The 16199-nt window shown below is 38.4% G+C and overlaps 1 protein-coding gene across 3 annotated transcripts in view; it reads left to right on the top strand.

Annotated features, from left to right (window-relative positions):
- The window catches only part of FCHSD2 (FCH and double SH3 domains 2), a 306616-nt gene that overhangs the window by 238983 nt on the left and 51434 nt on the right, over positions 1-16199 (top strand). For 2 of the 3 annotated variants that reach the window (XM_019037195.4, XM_055356755.1), the window contains 3 exons: positions 1614-1709; positions 3937-4008; positions 14340-14456. In XM_019037195.4, the coding sequence (XP_018892740.1) occupies positions 1614-1709; positions 3937-4008; positions 14340-14456 (285 nt within the window). The remainder of the gene's footprint in view (positions 1-1613; positions 1710-3936; positions 4009-14339; positions 14457-16199) is intronic. The other variant, XM_019037196.4, reaches the window with a different exon arrangement.

Below are 16199 nucleotides of genomic sequence, written 5' to 3'. Positions count from 1 at the left end.
GGCTGTGTAATGAGCTTTCACAGCTATTCTAGCTTAAAACTGGAATCCAAGAAGAGAACAAAGTACATTTCTCTCTGAGAATATGTTTATTCAGCCAGCCTTCCCAGACCATATTCTGACAACTCCTCACCTCATCTCACCCCATCATCGGCCTGGATTAAATATCACCTTGTTCTCTTCTCGTACCCTTTACACACTCCATGGTGTATTTTAATTATGTAGTCTGTTTGGTTCGCCCAGTTTCCAGATTATAAATTCTTTGCAGATACTAACCTTGTTTGTTTGTCTTATTCATCTATATATCCCCCTTATCCCTGTGTTTCATGTTGGACCTGGTAAACTCTCTCAATAAATGGTTGGTGGAGTGAAGGGGAGGGAAGCAGTAGAGAAATGGGATTGCACTGGTAAACAAAATGCAATATACACCTACTACTTTTTGCATCTCCTCAATTATTCCTTTTCCCAGGACTACTAAAGTAGAGGTACAGAGTTACTTTGAACTTTTTTTTTCTTCTGCCCATCTTCTAGCAGAGGTGCTAATGGGCTATAATATACTGCAAATGAAAGACAAGTAAGGGGTAAGCGATATGGTAGCAAAATAGAAAGTGGGGTTTTTTGCCCCATCAGATGCCGATTTCCACTCTTTCCCAAGGTATGTAAATGCAATGAATTCTTTTCAGATGGCTGCCTTTCCGTGCTATTTGTTCTGCTGCTTTATCAGAATTCTCCTTTTATAGAAATTCCAGGCTGGGTGCGGTAGCTCTCGCCTGTAATCCCAGCACTTTAGGAGGCCTTGGCCGGTGGATCACGAGGTCAGGAGATCGAGACCATCCTGGCTAGCAGGGTGAAACCCCGTCTCTACTAAAAAAATACAAAAAAATTAGCTGGGCGCAGTGGCGGGCGTCTGTAGTCCCAGCTACTCGGGAAGCTGAGGCAGGAGAATGGCATGAACCCGGGAGGCGGAGCTTGCAGTGAGCCGAGATTGCACCACTGTACTCCAGCCCAGGCGACAGAGCGAGACTTGTCTCAAAAAATAAATAAATAAATAAATAAATAAATTCATAAATTCCTTTCTAGCCTGTCTTCTTGGTATGCTGTAAGATGGTAATTAGAGTGTAACCTCCTCAAGAAGGTGCTGAGAAATACTCTACAAACACTATTTGGTGCTGTGGATGGGATTATCTGGCAGTTTCCTAGTGGATGGCAATGGCCATGAAACAGACTTTAAGAGGCCCATACAATTTTAGAGCTGGGAGAGATGGAAAAGACCAATGTGCTTCCTTATCTGCACACTATTCTGTGTTACACAGAATGGCTTTTTGTGTAAAAACTATCTTCTTGCTTTCTTAAGGTATTATATATTGTCCAGTCCCCAAATCTGATCTAGTTTCTAAACTATCACTTTCCAAATTTATTTTTGAGAAAATAGGACAGATAAATAATAACCATTGTCTAAAATGAAAAATAAAATGCGTAACATCATTTCTTTTTTACCACAGTGTTGGATGATTTCTCATTTGTATAGAAAATAGCAGAATAAATCTTCAACTTTATAATGTAATTGGACATTTTAACCTCATTAAAGACCTAAAGATATTTTATTTTCTCTTTAGGTGGTCCGGGACTACAATCTTCAGCTGTTTTTGCAAGAAAATGCTGTATTTCACAAACCCCAGCCCTTCCAGTTCCAGCCTTGTGACAGTGATACTGTAAGGGAATTACAGATTTTCATTTCATGTGTTGTTCAGTTGTGTTTGTGCTTAAGTAACAGTTATCCTTGGCATAGACAGACAGAGAAAGCTGAGTATATCTCATCAATTTTATAACAAAACTGTGAGGACACAGAATAATTATGACTTTTTTTTTCTGAATTGTGGCCAAGAAACTCAGTGTCTTTATGCTAACAACCTTCTACCAAATGAGGTTAAGTTATAAGACAAGTTACTGAAACCTGAAAACAACTGAGGGAAGAAGAAAAATATTCAATACATTTACTCAAATGTAAATTATATTTTCCCTGAAATTTTTTATGTTGTACCCCTCCACAGAAATCAGTGGTTAAATTTTAACCAGAGTAGGCCGGGCGCTGTGGCTCACGCTTATAATCTCAGAACTTTGGGAGGCCGAGGCAGGTGGATGACCTGAGGTCAGGAGTTCAAGACCAGCCTGGCCAACATGACAAAACCCTGTCTCTACTAAAAATACAAAAATTAGCTGGGCTTGGTGGTGGGCCCCTGTAATCCCAGCTACTCGGGAGGCTAAAGCAGGAGAATCACTTGAACCTGGGAGGCAGAGGTTACAGTGAGCCGAGATCACACCACTGCACTCCAGCCTGGGTGACAGAGTGAGATTCTGTCTCAAAAAAAAAAAACAAAAACAAAAACAAAAAAAACTTAACCAGAATAGAATTAATAAATGGAATAATGAACATGTGTATGAAATATTTTGGTTGGTCTTATAAAAGATTATAGGCCTTTTATAATTCCTTTCAGATTTCTTAGAATATTAAAGCACTTACATAAACCTCAAATTAGCAATTTTTTTAATGCCTCTACCCCTCTGCCATTTTTTTATGGTAGCAGAATACACATAACACAAAAATTACCATTTTTAACCATAGTTAAAGTGTAAGATTGATTCACTGTCACTTACTACATTTCCAGTGCTGTGCACTGTCATCACTTTGTAGTTCCACAACATTTCATCACTTTAAAAAGAAATCCTGACCCCATTAAGCAGTCACTCTCCCTATACTCCTCACCTCAGCACCTGACATCATTAATCTACTTTCTGTCTGTAGATTCCAACTGGCAATTTTTGTTTTTATTTTTACTTATTTATTATTATTATTATTTTATTTTTGAGACAGGGTCTCACTCTGTCACTGGGGCTGGAGTGCAGTAGCGTGATCTCAGCTCACTACAACCCCCTTCTCCTTGGCTCAAGTGATCCTCCCACATCAGCCTCCCGATTAGCTGGGGCCACAGGCACGCACCACTGTGCCTGGCTATTTTCTTTGTATTTTCAATAGAGATGGGGGGGGTCTCACCATGTTGCCCAGGCTGGTCTCGAACTCCTGAGTTCAAGCCACCTACCCACTTTAGTCTCCCAAAGTGCTGGCATTATGGACGTGAGCCACGATGCCCGGCCCCAGTTGGCAATTGTTTAAAAGCATACAGTAATCGTTCTTGAGTTTATGGGAAATGTTTGCCATTATTTAAATTTTTAAAAAAGAACAAAAATGCTAATTTGGTAACATAAAAATTGAAACTTAACTTCTGCAAAATGAGAAGGCACACATTGGCATTATTAGCACATTCTGTCAATGTAGGCAAGCCAAAAGGAAAATCAAATTATATTCATAAAGTATTTTGATAAATTTAGAACCAGAACCAAGGGAGTTTATGATATAGTTCCAGAGTTTAATGGTATCGGTTTAATAGAAACACATTTGCCAGCGATATCTTCATTACTTTTCTTATACTTTAAGTAGCCCTGTTAGCAGCTATATAAAGAAATGTAGGAAATCAGCATTTCCCTCTATATTACAACCTTTGCCCTTTATAGTAGTGCTTTTTTTTTTTTTTTAAATCAAATCAGCTTTTGCCAATGACTTATTCACATTCTCCTGTGATTTGACTTCTTTGAAGCCTGGGAGGGATGAAGCAGAGCATTAGAAGATACAGGGTGTAGACAAGTTTGTCAAGCTTGTCTTAAAATTATGACTAATTTGATGTTATTTTATCATTGCTATTTTCCACAGAAAAAATCAGAATAACAGTGACTCTCATCTCACTTTTTCCCAGCCCAACTACAGCCCTAAATCTTTTGTTTCTAAACACTGTGCTAAATGTTCTTAGGTGTTGTGTCCTTGTTTGCCTTAAATTTCTAACTCTATGCTATGTTTTTTGTCCTTGTGCAATCTTTATTGGGCAGAGTTTAAAAGCCGCCCAACTGGTGGATATTGAGCTCTCCCCTGTCAGTGCTCTGAGAATGACCATAGCTGAGGTATATGGGGTGTGGGTCAAGGGCGGGAGGGATGGGAAGTGTGGGTTTGCATGTTAATGAAGGGTGGGACCTGGTGTTGGGATGAAAGTTATGTATATACATGTATAAGAGGCCCTGATGCACCAGCTGTGTTTTCTCTTATAAATTAAGAATTTCCTTCCCTGTTTATAGTGAAGAAATTGAGCTTCTCATTTTTCATCTTGTGTGAAGCACCTTAATCTTCTTCAACAGGTGTGCTGGAGAGAACCTTAGAGCTAATCTTGTCTTTATTAAAGGGGAAACTGTAGCCCAGTAAGGGAGACTTGTCCAGAGTCATACGGTAAATTAATGACATGTTACTGTTGTGATTGCAATAGTAATGTTATTTCTGCTGTGCTATTCTGTCTTCTAAGAAGAAATGTTCAGGACTTGGGAAGCAATTAGTTTTTTCATAATGGAAAAAGATAAATGCCTATGATTTTAAAAAATCATTCCAGACCTTCAATCATTTAAAAAGTCTTTTTTTTTTTTTTTTTTTTTTTTAAAGACAGGGTCCTACTCTGTCACCCAGACTGAAGTGCAATGGCATAATCACGGCTCACTGCAGCCTCAACCTCCTGGGCTCGAGAAGTCCTCCCACCTCAGCTTCCCGAGTAACTGGGACTACAGCTGATTTTTATTTTATTTTGTTTTATTTTATTTTTATTTTTGGTAGAGAGGGGATGTCACCATGTTGCTTAGGCTGGCCTTGAACTCCTGGGCTTGAAAGATCCTCCTGCCTCAGCCAGACATTTATTATTGTCTGACTCTGATTATAATCATCCTAGTGGATATGAAATAGTATCTCGTGGTTCTGGTTTGCATTTCCCTAATGACTAATGATGTTGAGTATCTTCATGAGTGTATTAGCCACTCATATATCTTCTTTGGTAAAATGTCTATTCAAACCTTGTTTCTATTTTTTTATTGGATTGTGTCTACTTGTTATGAATTAGATCTTGAAGATGAATTGCAGTTTACTCTGCAAAGAGGGAGAAACAACATGCCAGGAAGCAAAAACAAAAATTGAAAAGAATAAAAATAATAGGTGACATTCATTGAACATTTATTTCATGCTAGACATTTTTCTAATGGCATTACCTATATTAATTTATTTTATCTTCACAACAACCGTATATTGTAGGTGCTATTTTTAATCCTTCTTTTACAGTTGAGGAAACTAAAGTTAAGAAATCTGGCTGGGTGCAGAGGCTTACGCCTGTAATCCCAACACTTTGGAAGGCCAAGGTGGGTGCGTTGCTTGAGCCCAGGAGTTCGAGACCAGCCTGGGCAACACAGCGAAACCCTTTCTCTAAAAAAAAAAATAATAATACAGAAAACTAGCTGGGCATGGTAGCACACACCTGTAGTCCCCGCTACTCAGGAAGCTGAAGTGGGAGGATCACTTGAGCCCGGGAGGTGGAGGTTGCAATGAGCCGTGATCACACCACTGCATTCCATCCTGGGTGACAGAGCAAGACCCTGTCTTTAAAAAAAAAAAAAAAAATAGAAAGAAAGAAAAGCAATTTGCTTTGCTAAAGGTCACTCGGCTAATAAGCATTAGAACCAGAAAAGTTTGAAAGTACATGACTATACCTGAAATAGCAAGTAGACTTGGTGATGAAAGTGGGAAAGTGGGATGCAACCAGGTGTTATTTTTGAGTTTTATATATGATGGTAAATGGAGAACTATATACTCAGGTAAGATAGTAATAGGATGAGATCCATTGCAGGGGCAGGACAGTATTGTTCTTTTATTTTGAATTTTATAGTTTGAATTAGGAATTTTGAACTGCTTATGGGTTTAACAAATTTATTTTTCATTTACTAAGCAGACACTTACATATACTTTGCATATGCCCTTGCCTTACAGACAAGAGAATTCAGCAAATATTTTATCTAAATTTACATAAGATATAGTTAGGAAAGTTATAGGACTTTTAAAGTTACCACTGTGATAAAATGTAACTCTTATTTTCTTCTGATGATTTTCATAAACTGTCTTAAAATTTTTTTAACTTTTTAATATAACCCATTTCAAACTACACTCTTTTCCCTACAAAAGTCCAAGACACCCAATTGAATATGTATAGTCACAGTATTATTATAGTAATTTAATTAGAGCTTTTTTGGGTAGAATTTTAATGTTAACCAAAAGATGACTACAAGTGACAGTGACCAATGGCAAGCTTTGTTCTTATGTAGTAACTTAATAGCTGTCTCATGGTTAATACTGAAGGATTTTCTTATCTATATTTCCATAAGAGAGTTACTGATTTCTGAAGTGTTCTTTCTTTATATCTTCAATTATCATTTCTCAGATGATACCAGAAAGCCAGAGCTCTTTCTAGAGAAAGTAAAATACATCTTTTTTGCTGAAATGACTTTTTAATGCAGAATTTTTCTGAGGAGGATATGGAATGTGCCTTTAAATCTTCCTGTCTATAATAAGAATATTCTGTGAGAGAGAACTGACAAACACATTTATTAGGATCTCAATGTTAGAGTCATTCAGCTGACACATGGATCACACTGGGGTTAGTGATTCATACAGGTGGTGTACAATGGAGAAAACATGGGTTTGGGTGTCTAAACTAGCAGTTTATTTACATATATTTAACTTTTGTGATTCAGCTTCCTCATGTGTAAAATGACAACAGTTGTCCCTTGGTTTCCGTGGGGGATTGATTCTAGGAACCTCTTTGTGTACCAAAATTCACAGATGTTCAAGTCCCCTATATAAAATGATGTAATATTTGCATATAACCTGTGCACATCCTTCATATATTGTAAATCATTACTAGATTATAATCCCTAATACAGTGTAAATGCTATGCTAATAATGGTCCTATTACATTGTTTAGGAAATAAGACAAGGAAAAAAAGTCTGTACATTTTCAGTACAGACACAACTATCCTTTTTTTTTTTTTTAACTCTTTTTAAAAAGTATTTTTGATCCACGGTTGGTTGAATCCACAGATACAGAACCCACAGATATGGAAGGACAACTATACCTTATTTGTTTAAAAATTAAATAGGATACTAAGCATTTGACTCAATGCCTGGCACGTTGAGTCAGAATAGATGTTAACTGACTTCTTAAAATCTTTCCACAGGACGGCCGGGCGTGGTGGCTCACGCCTGTAATCCCAGCACTTTGGGAGGCTGAGAGCTGAGATGGGCGGATCATGAGGTCAGGAGATTGAGACCATCCTGGCTAACATGGTGAAACCCTGTCTCTACTAAAAATACAAAAAATTAGCCGGGCGTGGTGGCAGGCACCTGTAGTCCCAGCTACTCGGGAGGCTGAGGCAGGAGAATGGCGTGAACCTGGGAGGCGGGGCTTGCAGTGAGCCGAGATCGCGCCACTGCACTCCAGCCTGGGTGGCAGGGTGAGACTCTGTCTCAAACAAAACAAAACAAAACAAAACAAAACAAAAATCCACAAGGCAAGCATATTTCTTTCTTTCTTTTTTTTTTTTTTTTTTTTTTTTTTAGTATTTTCCCCCTAATTGCTACAGGAAATACCAAATATCAAATATAGAAGACATTACAAATCTTGAAATACTTGCAGTACTTTTGCAGTCATGATCCCTAGCTCTCAACTCCCTTATTGGATTGATCACTAAAAGTCCCTTGGGACTTTTGTTCTCCTACTTATTCCACAAAGAGGATCTCATCAACGGCCTTCTTGGCAGTTTGTACATCTGAAAGGCAATCTGTTTGGAATAATTTTAAGTACATGACTTGTACTTTTCAACATCTCTGCCCTACGTACATCTCAGTGACCTATCCTTTCATTACCAGTGCCATTAGGGGCATTTTCTCACATCCTGTGAAAAAGGACAAAGCGAAGCTGGGATGGGAAATAATATGGGAAACATGCATGTCCACAAAACTTAGATAAGTATGATCTATACAGGCAGGAAAAACACGGAAACTTTCTCAGGTTTCCCAGTCAGGATGAGAATGCACTTTCCCCTTTACCTTCTTTGAACAGCAAATAACAAGATCTTCACAGATCATGACAGCAAAAAGCTGACACTAAATTTCTGATGTATGATCTTTCCCTGTTATTCTAGATGCTATTTCTGATATTTAATTCTGCCTTCTATAGATTAACAATTATAGTAAGTAAAATGTCCACTTGCTGTAGCTGAGGATTTTTACACATTAAAGTTTTACATAAGGGGAGTGATTTATGCATCTATTAAAAAAAATATTTGGCAAAAGTTTCCCTTGTCTATAAAAGTCTACATGGGGTTAATATATTGTGCAGGAAATGTACCTGAAAATTCTTTTTGTTATGGGTGGCTCTTTCTGCTTGTAGAGATTTTGTATTGCATATAGCGTTGTCTCATAAATGTGAAAAAGGCTGTGATAGAATTTGTGGGATGTCCTCCTGTTGAGTAAATAGGTACCATCCTCTTACACATGCTTGGCACAGTATCCAAAAATGAGAGGCTTTGACTAAAGACATGAGCGTTGCGTTTTAGAATTAGCAATACTGACAGTTAAGTGTTCGTAGTGGTTGTCCTAATTTCTTCAGTGTTTCACAAAAGGCTTTTTGTAAAAAGTCCACTATCTATGTGATAGGCCCTCTACTGGTTTAGTCACCTTTCTCCTGATCTGGTTCCTTGTCTAACCATCCAGAGTAACTAGATCTTTGCATAGATACATTAGTTATGTGCTGACAATAGGAGCCTGAAAGTTCCCCTATCTAGCTTGTGATTATAGCTCTTAAAGCAAAATCTCTGTGAGAGCTACCAAAATAAAGGCATACTCTTTATAAGGCTCTTCCATCTAACCATGCCTCTAGGTATGTTCTCAAAAGTGTTAGACACAAGGTTTTTATGCCATTTTTGTTTTACTTTCATGTCATTACTCAGGGACATATTTTTTGCTAAGGTTTGCCTTTGGTACTCTTAACCCAAGACAAAAGAATAGCTCCTTTCAGAGTTCTCATCATTTCTTCACCCAGCCTTAATGGGTATATTCCTTTTCCCCAGGTGTCCAGAGTTTTCCAGAATTGTCCCAAGGCTCAGTCCACACCAGTTCTTCTCCAGTGTGCTCTCCTGAGAGACCAGGCACACTCAACAATTAGCTAGATGAGTTCCCACTTCTTTCCAAGTGAAGGTTCTGCTATCCTAGCATAGTCAGAATAAGTTAAATTATGTCTCTTAAGAGGCACTGTTCCACTCCTCTTCAAGGTGTGTGGCATATTTGAAATACGTGACTTAAAAGTCTACAGTCTCTTACCAAAAGCCTTGGGCCAAATACATGTCAAAATTCAGAATTTTCCAGATTTTAGAAAAGTGACCCATATACCATACATTGCATAAAACCCTGAGCAATGTATGGGGAAGCACCTGTGACCATAGTATTTTTGCAGTGAAACATATGAATATTTTCATTCATATATGTATATATGAAAGAAAAAACTATAAATAACCTCTTATTAGTTCAAATCACATTTTGGCTCAAGTGAGTTTTGGCTCCAAACTTACCAAAAAATACTTATTCTTTTTCAGAGCATTTTGAATTTCAGAATTGTGGGATTGTGAACCCGTACAAACATGTGTAGTTGGAATACAGAGATCCAGATGCTTTTTACTTGAAGAAGTCCTTTTGAGGATAAATAATTAATAACTTTATTGAAATAATTAACCATATATCAATATACTTCATAAAGAATAAGATGGATCCAATATTTAACTCAATATATTAATATATATTTTTTGAGAAGCTCTGTCACCCAGGCTGGAGGGCACAATCATAGCTCCTGGCAGCCTTGATCTCTTGGGCTCAAACAATCCTCCTGCCTCAGCCTCCCATAGATAGGACTACAGGTATGTGCTAATTTTTTTTAAGAGCTGGGGTCTAGCTGTGTTGCCCAGGCTGGTCTCAAACTCCTGGCCTCAAGCAGTTTTTCTGCCTTGGCCTACCAGAACACTGGGATTGTAAGTGTGAGCTACTGTGCCCAGCCCCGATATATTTCTTGTCTCTCAGTAAACTGAAAAATGTAAATAGTACAAATTCCCTGAATGAGGGTTAACTAGAATGTTATGCCATTGGCCTAACAACCCCAACACTATCTTTTTTTGAAATGGGTTGGAATGCTAGTATTTTACTGTTAGTGAATTTCATTCATCATACATTGACCATCTCTTTTTCTCTCCTTGAAATGGTTATATTTTAGTTACAGAGTTAAAAAACTGATTGTTTTCTTCTGTGAAGTCAGCTTTTCTATCGCTGCTCACTCTGCTCAGATATCTGAGCCTTCTATGCCTTTGTATTAACCTTAAAACAAAATCATATCTTGAGAGAGCATCTAAGGACAAAATAGTTAAGATGACTTAAAGAGTAATATATCAAGAATATTGGAATGCTGATTTCCTTAATTTAGTTCTTCAAAGTTATTTAATAACTTTGTGAATGTTGAAAAGACTTTATTGTAATATTTTATTCTAAAGGGACTAGAGATTTTTTTTTTTTTTTTTTTTTTTTGGAGACAGAGTCTCCCTCTGTAGCCTAGGCTGGAGTGCAGTGCCACGATCTTGGCTCACTGCAACCTCTGGCGCCACCACGCCTAGCTAATTTTTGTATCAAATACATTTTTAAAAGGTAAAGGAAAAATGTTGGGCTGGGCATAGTGGCTCATGCCTCTAATCCCAGTACTTTGGGAGGTCAAGGCAGGAGGATCATTTGAGGCCAGGAGTTTGAGATGGCCTAGGCAACATAGTGAGATCTCATCTCTACTAAAAATCAAAAAAATTATCTGCATGTGATGGCATATGCTGTGGTCTCAGCTACTTGGGATGCTGAGGTGGGAGGATTGCTTGAGCTTGGGAGGTCAAGGCTGCAGTGAGCCATGATTGCACCACTGCACTCCAGCCTGGGCAATAGAGTGAGACCCTGACTTCCAAAGAAAAGAAAAATGTTAAAAGAATGATCTAGGCCAGGCGTGGTGGCTCATGCTTGTAATCCCAGCACTTTGGGAGGCCAAGAACAGGTGGATCACTTGAGGACAGGAGTTCGAGACCAGCCTGGCCAACATAGCAAAACCCCCATCTCTACTAAAAATACAAAAAGTTAGCTGGGCATGGTGGTACATGCCCTGTAATCCCAGTTACTCCAGAGGCTGAGGAACGAGAATCTCTTGAACCCGAGAGGCAGAGGTTGCAGTGAGCTAAAATCATGCCACTGCACTCCAGTCTGGGTGACAGAGCGAAACTCTGTCTCAAAAAATTAAAAATAAAAATAAAAATAAATTTGCCAGCATTTTAAAAAGAAGCAGTCATTACGGTGTCTTTGTTAGAATCGACCACTGCTAATATCACTGTCTTAAAAAAAAAAATTACCAGCCATGCACGGTGGCTCACACCTGTAATCCAAGCACTTTGGGAGGCCGAGGTGGGTGGATCATGAGGTCAAGAGATCGAGACCATCCTGGCCAACATGGTGAAACCCCGTCTCTACTAAAAATACAAAAAATTAGTTGGGCATGGTGGCACATGCCTGTAGTCCCAGCTACCTGGGAGGCTGAGGCAGGAGGATCACTTGAACCCAGGAGGCGGAGGTTGCACTAAGCTGAGATCATGCCACTGCACTCCAGCCTGGCCAACAGAGTGAGACTCTGTCTCAAAAAACAAAAAACAAAACAAACAAAAACATAATTATCTATACTAGATCCTGATTTATATTGATCTTTGATAGTGAAGGTGGTATTGGAACATTTCTCTGTGTATTGTTTAATAGCCTGGGCTGTATTCACCTTGTATGAAATTCTCAGTTGTCAAAACCTGTGTCTCAGGAGCTTCCACATGTATTCCATGGCTTGATTTCAGAATTCATGAAAAGGATAAATTAATTTGAGTTTTAGTTTTGTGTCATTCCCTACCCAAAGGATCTCAAAGCCACATCTTCCAATCAGTGGCATTAGTTACCTGTCCTGATCATTGGACTCCCAAGTCTTAGTAGACACATAAAAAATAAGGGAAAAGCTCTATCTTGAGCACAGTGAATACTCAATAAGAAGGTATAAATTCTGTAAGGCAAATTGGGTTATGGCCCATCTGCAGCCAGCACACAATTTAAACCCCTTTACCTATTCCTAAAATGCTGCTCAGTAACAAAAATTAAATGTCTCTATCAGTTGCCTCCTTTCTCATCTAGCTACTACCTACAAATTCATTCTCTTTGAGATCTGCCTTAATCTTTCAATGTATCTTCAATCTTCGTTTTGGATTCATTGTTTAGGCTATTAAGAACCTAGGAATTATCTGGATTTTCTTATGAACAGTAATAAGAAAATTTTTGTTTCAAGTAATTTTCAATTGGGTCTTTAACATTAACAGTTACCATTACTGGATGCCTAAGATATTATGTAGATCCTATACCAGAATGTTTAAAATATGACCTCATTATAACCTACCAACCCTATGGAGATAGGTGACATTTTCACTAGTTTTCAGATGTAGCTACGACTCAGATAATTAACATGCCCAAGATCATAAAGCTAGTAGTGCCATAAAATGGCGTACAATGGATTCAAACTAAGTCTGTCTGACTCAAAAACCTATTCTTGGACTCTTCAGAATTTATCTTTCTACTTTTACAGATCACATTCCTCTGACTTTTGTATATTTCATTTGTATCTGTGTCCAGAGTTTAACACTTTAATATTCCTGACTTTGAGAACAGATGTAAGTTTGAATGCCCAGATTCATTTGCAAAGCAAAATATAATAATAAAGTTCATTCCCAAACTTCTGATAACCCCAAAAATGAATTAGAATGTAAAATATGAATGTAAAGATGGTTAAGTTTGAATATTGATTATTTTGCTCTATTTCAATTTATTTGTCATTGTTATAATCTAGCTGAAATGTCTGTATAGAACAAAAATTTTTAAACCCTGCCTCATCACAATTCCCCCAACAAAAATATTAATTTTTAAAATCCAGTTTATCAATTTCTACTTACTCTATCAATTTTGAGCTATGAGACCTTGCAAAAGAATTACTAGGCCAGGTGTACTGGCTCATCCCTGTAATTTGAACACTTTGGAAGGCCAGGGTGGGAGGATTACTTGAGCCAGGGAGTTCAAGATGTTGAACTCCTATGTTGCCTGGGCAACATAGTGAGACCTTATCTCTAGAAGGAAAAAAAAAAATTAGCTGAGTATGGTGACACATACCTGTAGTTCCAGCTACTCAGGAGGCTGAAGTGGGAGAGTCACTTGAGCCCAGAGGTTGAGGCTGCAGTGAGCCGTGATCAGAATTTCTAAAATTCTTTTCATTCTACAATTTTGCTGCTTTCTATATTAAAAGCCTCTTTGAGTAATTTATATTTTTAAAAAAATTCCTAATTATCTCAATAAAGTTTGTTTTTCATGGGTCTTTAAGAATTTAGAGAAAATTAAAATAGTTTTGTGTTTAATAGCTCTGATTCTGGAATCAGTCAGTTAAGGTTGTAACATTTAACATCTAGGACATCCAGGAAAAATTAACCTCTCTGAGCCTCTGTTTTCTTTTCTATAAAATGATGTGGGACCCACATCATCAGGTTGTTAAAAAAAAAAAAAGTTATATGAAGCACTTTCCATAGTACCTTGCACAATAGAAGTTAGCTATTACTATTTTTATTTAGATTTTGCGGTTTGTTCTTTGTAAATCAGAATCATAGCATTTTAGAGCTAGAAGAAACCCTTGGTGATCATTTGATCTAGCACCCTTATCTTTCATATGAAGCCTGGAGAAAGGGCAAAAGCTGGCTTTTGAGGTTTGGTGGCAAGTTGATGATGGACCTCTAACGAGTTCCGTCTGCCTTGGGGCAGGGGGAGGGGTGCAAGATTGTGTTGCTGTTATTATATTGTTTTGTTCTTACTTCTCTTTAATGATTCTTTACTCACATTTAAACTATTAAGTTGTTTCCATTTTTATTTATGCAATGATTTTATCACCATAGTAGGTTGGCATGAATACATTTTCTTCTTTGCTTACCTTAGCTAGCTTCCTTCCCACTCGGAAAGATAAGTCCATCCCACCCAAAAAGATAAGTCTGCAGTATTAGAGATGATGCTTTTGTGTTCAGCAGTGTAAGACAAAAAGCTTATGGTCTTTAATGGTTTTATGCTGATCTTACTCTTCTGGTAACTTTCTGTGACATTAAGACATTGCTTCCAGCAGTAGTGGAGCGTGCCTCATGTTTTGAGTGCTGATTAAGTGAAGGCCTTCTGATCCATCTACAAAGCAGTAGTGGTTGCAATAAGGATAGCAATATTTTTATCTCTGTTCTCTCTTGTATTATAGAGCCGACAGTTAGAATCAGAAACTGGGACCACAGAGGAGCACAGTCTAAATAAGGAAGCTCGAAAATGGGCCACACGTGTGGCACGTGAGCATAAAAACATTGTTCACCAACAACGGGTAAGTGTAAGAGAAAGTCCTAGTTACATTCACCTTAAGCCAAATGTCAAACAGTTTAAGGAACTGAGTTTTATTAATGTGAAAAATATCCTATAGGTGTTGTTTTGTTTTATTTGAGACAAGAGGCTTGCTCTGTCACCCAGGTTGAAGGGCAGTGGTGTGAACATGGCTTACTGCAGCTTCAACCTCCTGGGCCGAAGCAGTCCTCCCACTTCAGCCTCCCAAGTAGCTGGGACCACAGGCACATGCCACTATGCCTGGCTAAATTTTTTTAGATTTTTTGTAGAGATAGGGTCTTGCCATGTTTCCCAGGCTGGTCTCAAACTCCTTTGCTCAAGCATTATATGTGTTTTTTCTGTACTTTCTTAACACTCAGCAGTGTGCTCTCAGCTATCTACTCATGTTGGAATTTCCTTAAGCCCTCCATCAGCAATACATTAATTTACCTGTTTACCATAAAATTGCCAAAGAAAACCTGTGATAGTGTATTATGGGCAGGGGAAGAGACATATGTTGAATTAATATAAGTTTTCATCCCTCAAGACATATTTTTTAAAAGACGTAATTATAGCCGGGCGCAGTGGCTCACGCCTGTAATCCCAGCACTTTGGGAGGCCGAGGTGGGTGGATCCACGAGGTCAGGAGATCGAGACCATCCTGGCTAACATGTGTTATGGTGAAACCCCATCTCTACTAAAAATACAAAAAATTAGCCGAGCATGGTGGCGGGCACCTGTAGTCCCAGCTACTCGGGAGGTTGAGGCAGGAGAATGGCATGAACCCGGGAGGCGGAGCTTGCAGTGAGCTGAGATCACGCCACTGCACTCCAGCCTGGGCGACAGCGAGACTCTGTCTCAATAAAAAGAAAAAAAAAAGACACAATTATAGATTTCATGAAAATATATGTTTGGCTGGGCGCAGTGGCTCACGCCTGTAATCCCAGAACTTTGGGAGGCTGAGGCAAGTGGATTGCTTGAACCAGGAGTTTGAGACCAGCCTGGGCAACATGGCAAAAAACCCAGTCTCTACAAAAAATTCAAAAATTAGTCAGGCATGGGAGCGCACACCTATCTTCCCACCTATTCGGGAGGCTAAGGTTGGGGAGAATTGCTTGAGCCCGGGAGGTGGAGGTTACATTGAGGTAAGATCATGCCTCTGCACTCCAGACTGGGTGACAGAGCAAGACCCTGTCTCCAAAAAAAAAAAAAAAAAAGAAAAGAAAGAAAGAAAATATATCTCGAAGACTAAACTCTAAGCACAAAGAAATTATTTGGAGTATAGTACTTTTTTTCTGTTTCATTTCTTGATACCTATATCCATCTCATTCTTTGCCTTCACATCCTACTTCTTAAAAGAATTGCCTATGCTTATTATCTATAGAATCTCACCTCCCACTTACTTTTTAGCCCATTACATTTGAGCTTTCCTGTCCTTTCCTTCCCCTGTCTAAGCTTACCAAAATCGCCAATGATGTCTGTGTTGCTAGCTTCCAAGTGGACACTTTGATTTCTCATTTTTCTTAATCTGTCAACAATTTCATCACAATTAACAATTCCATGTCTTAAAATGTTATCTTCTCTAGTCATCCATGATTCAACATTGTCCTGGCTTTCCTTCTGCCTTTCTGGCCATACCTAGATTTTTTCATAGGTTCCTCTTTCTCCATCCCACAATGAAATATTCAGTTTCTCAGATTCCTATACTTGGCTATCTTGTTTTCTTATTCTTTACCCTCATATAGGC

The sequence above is a fragment of the Gorilla gorilla genome, chromosome 9 (genome assembly GCF_029281585.2).
Source record: "Gorilla gorilla gorilla isolate KB3781 chromosome 9, NHGRI_mGorGor1-v2.1_pri, whole genome shotgun sequence".
Taxonomy (NCBI): Eukaryota; Metazoa; Chordata; class Mammalia; order Primates; family Hominidae; genus Gorilla; species Gorilla gorilla.
This window is presented reverse-complemented; position numbering and strand designations above follow the sequence as displayed.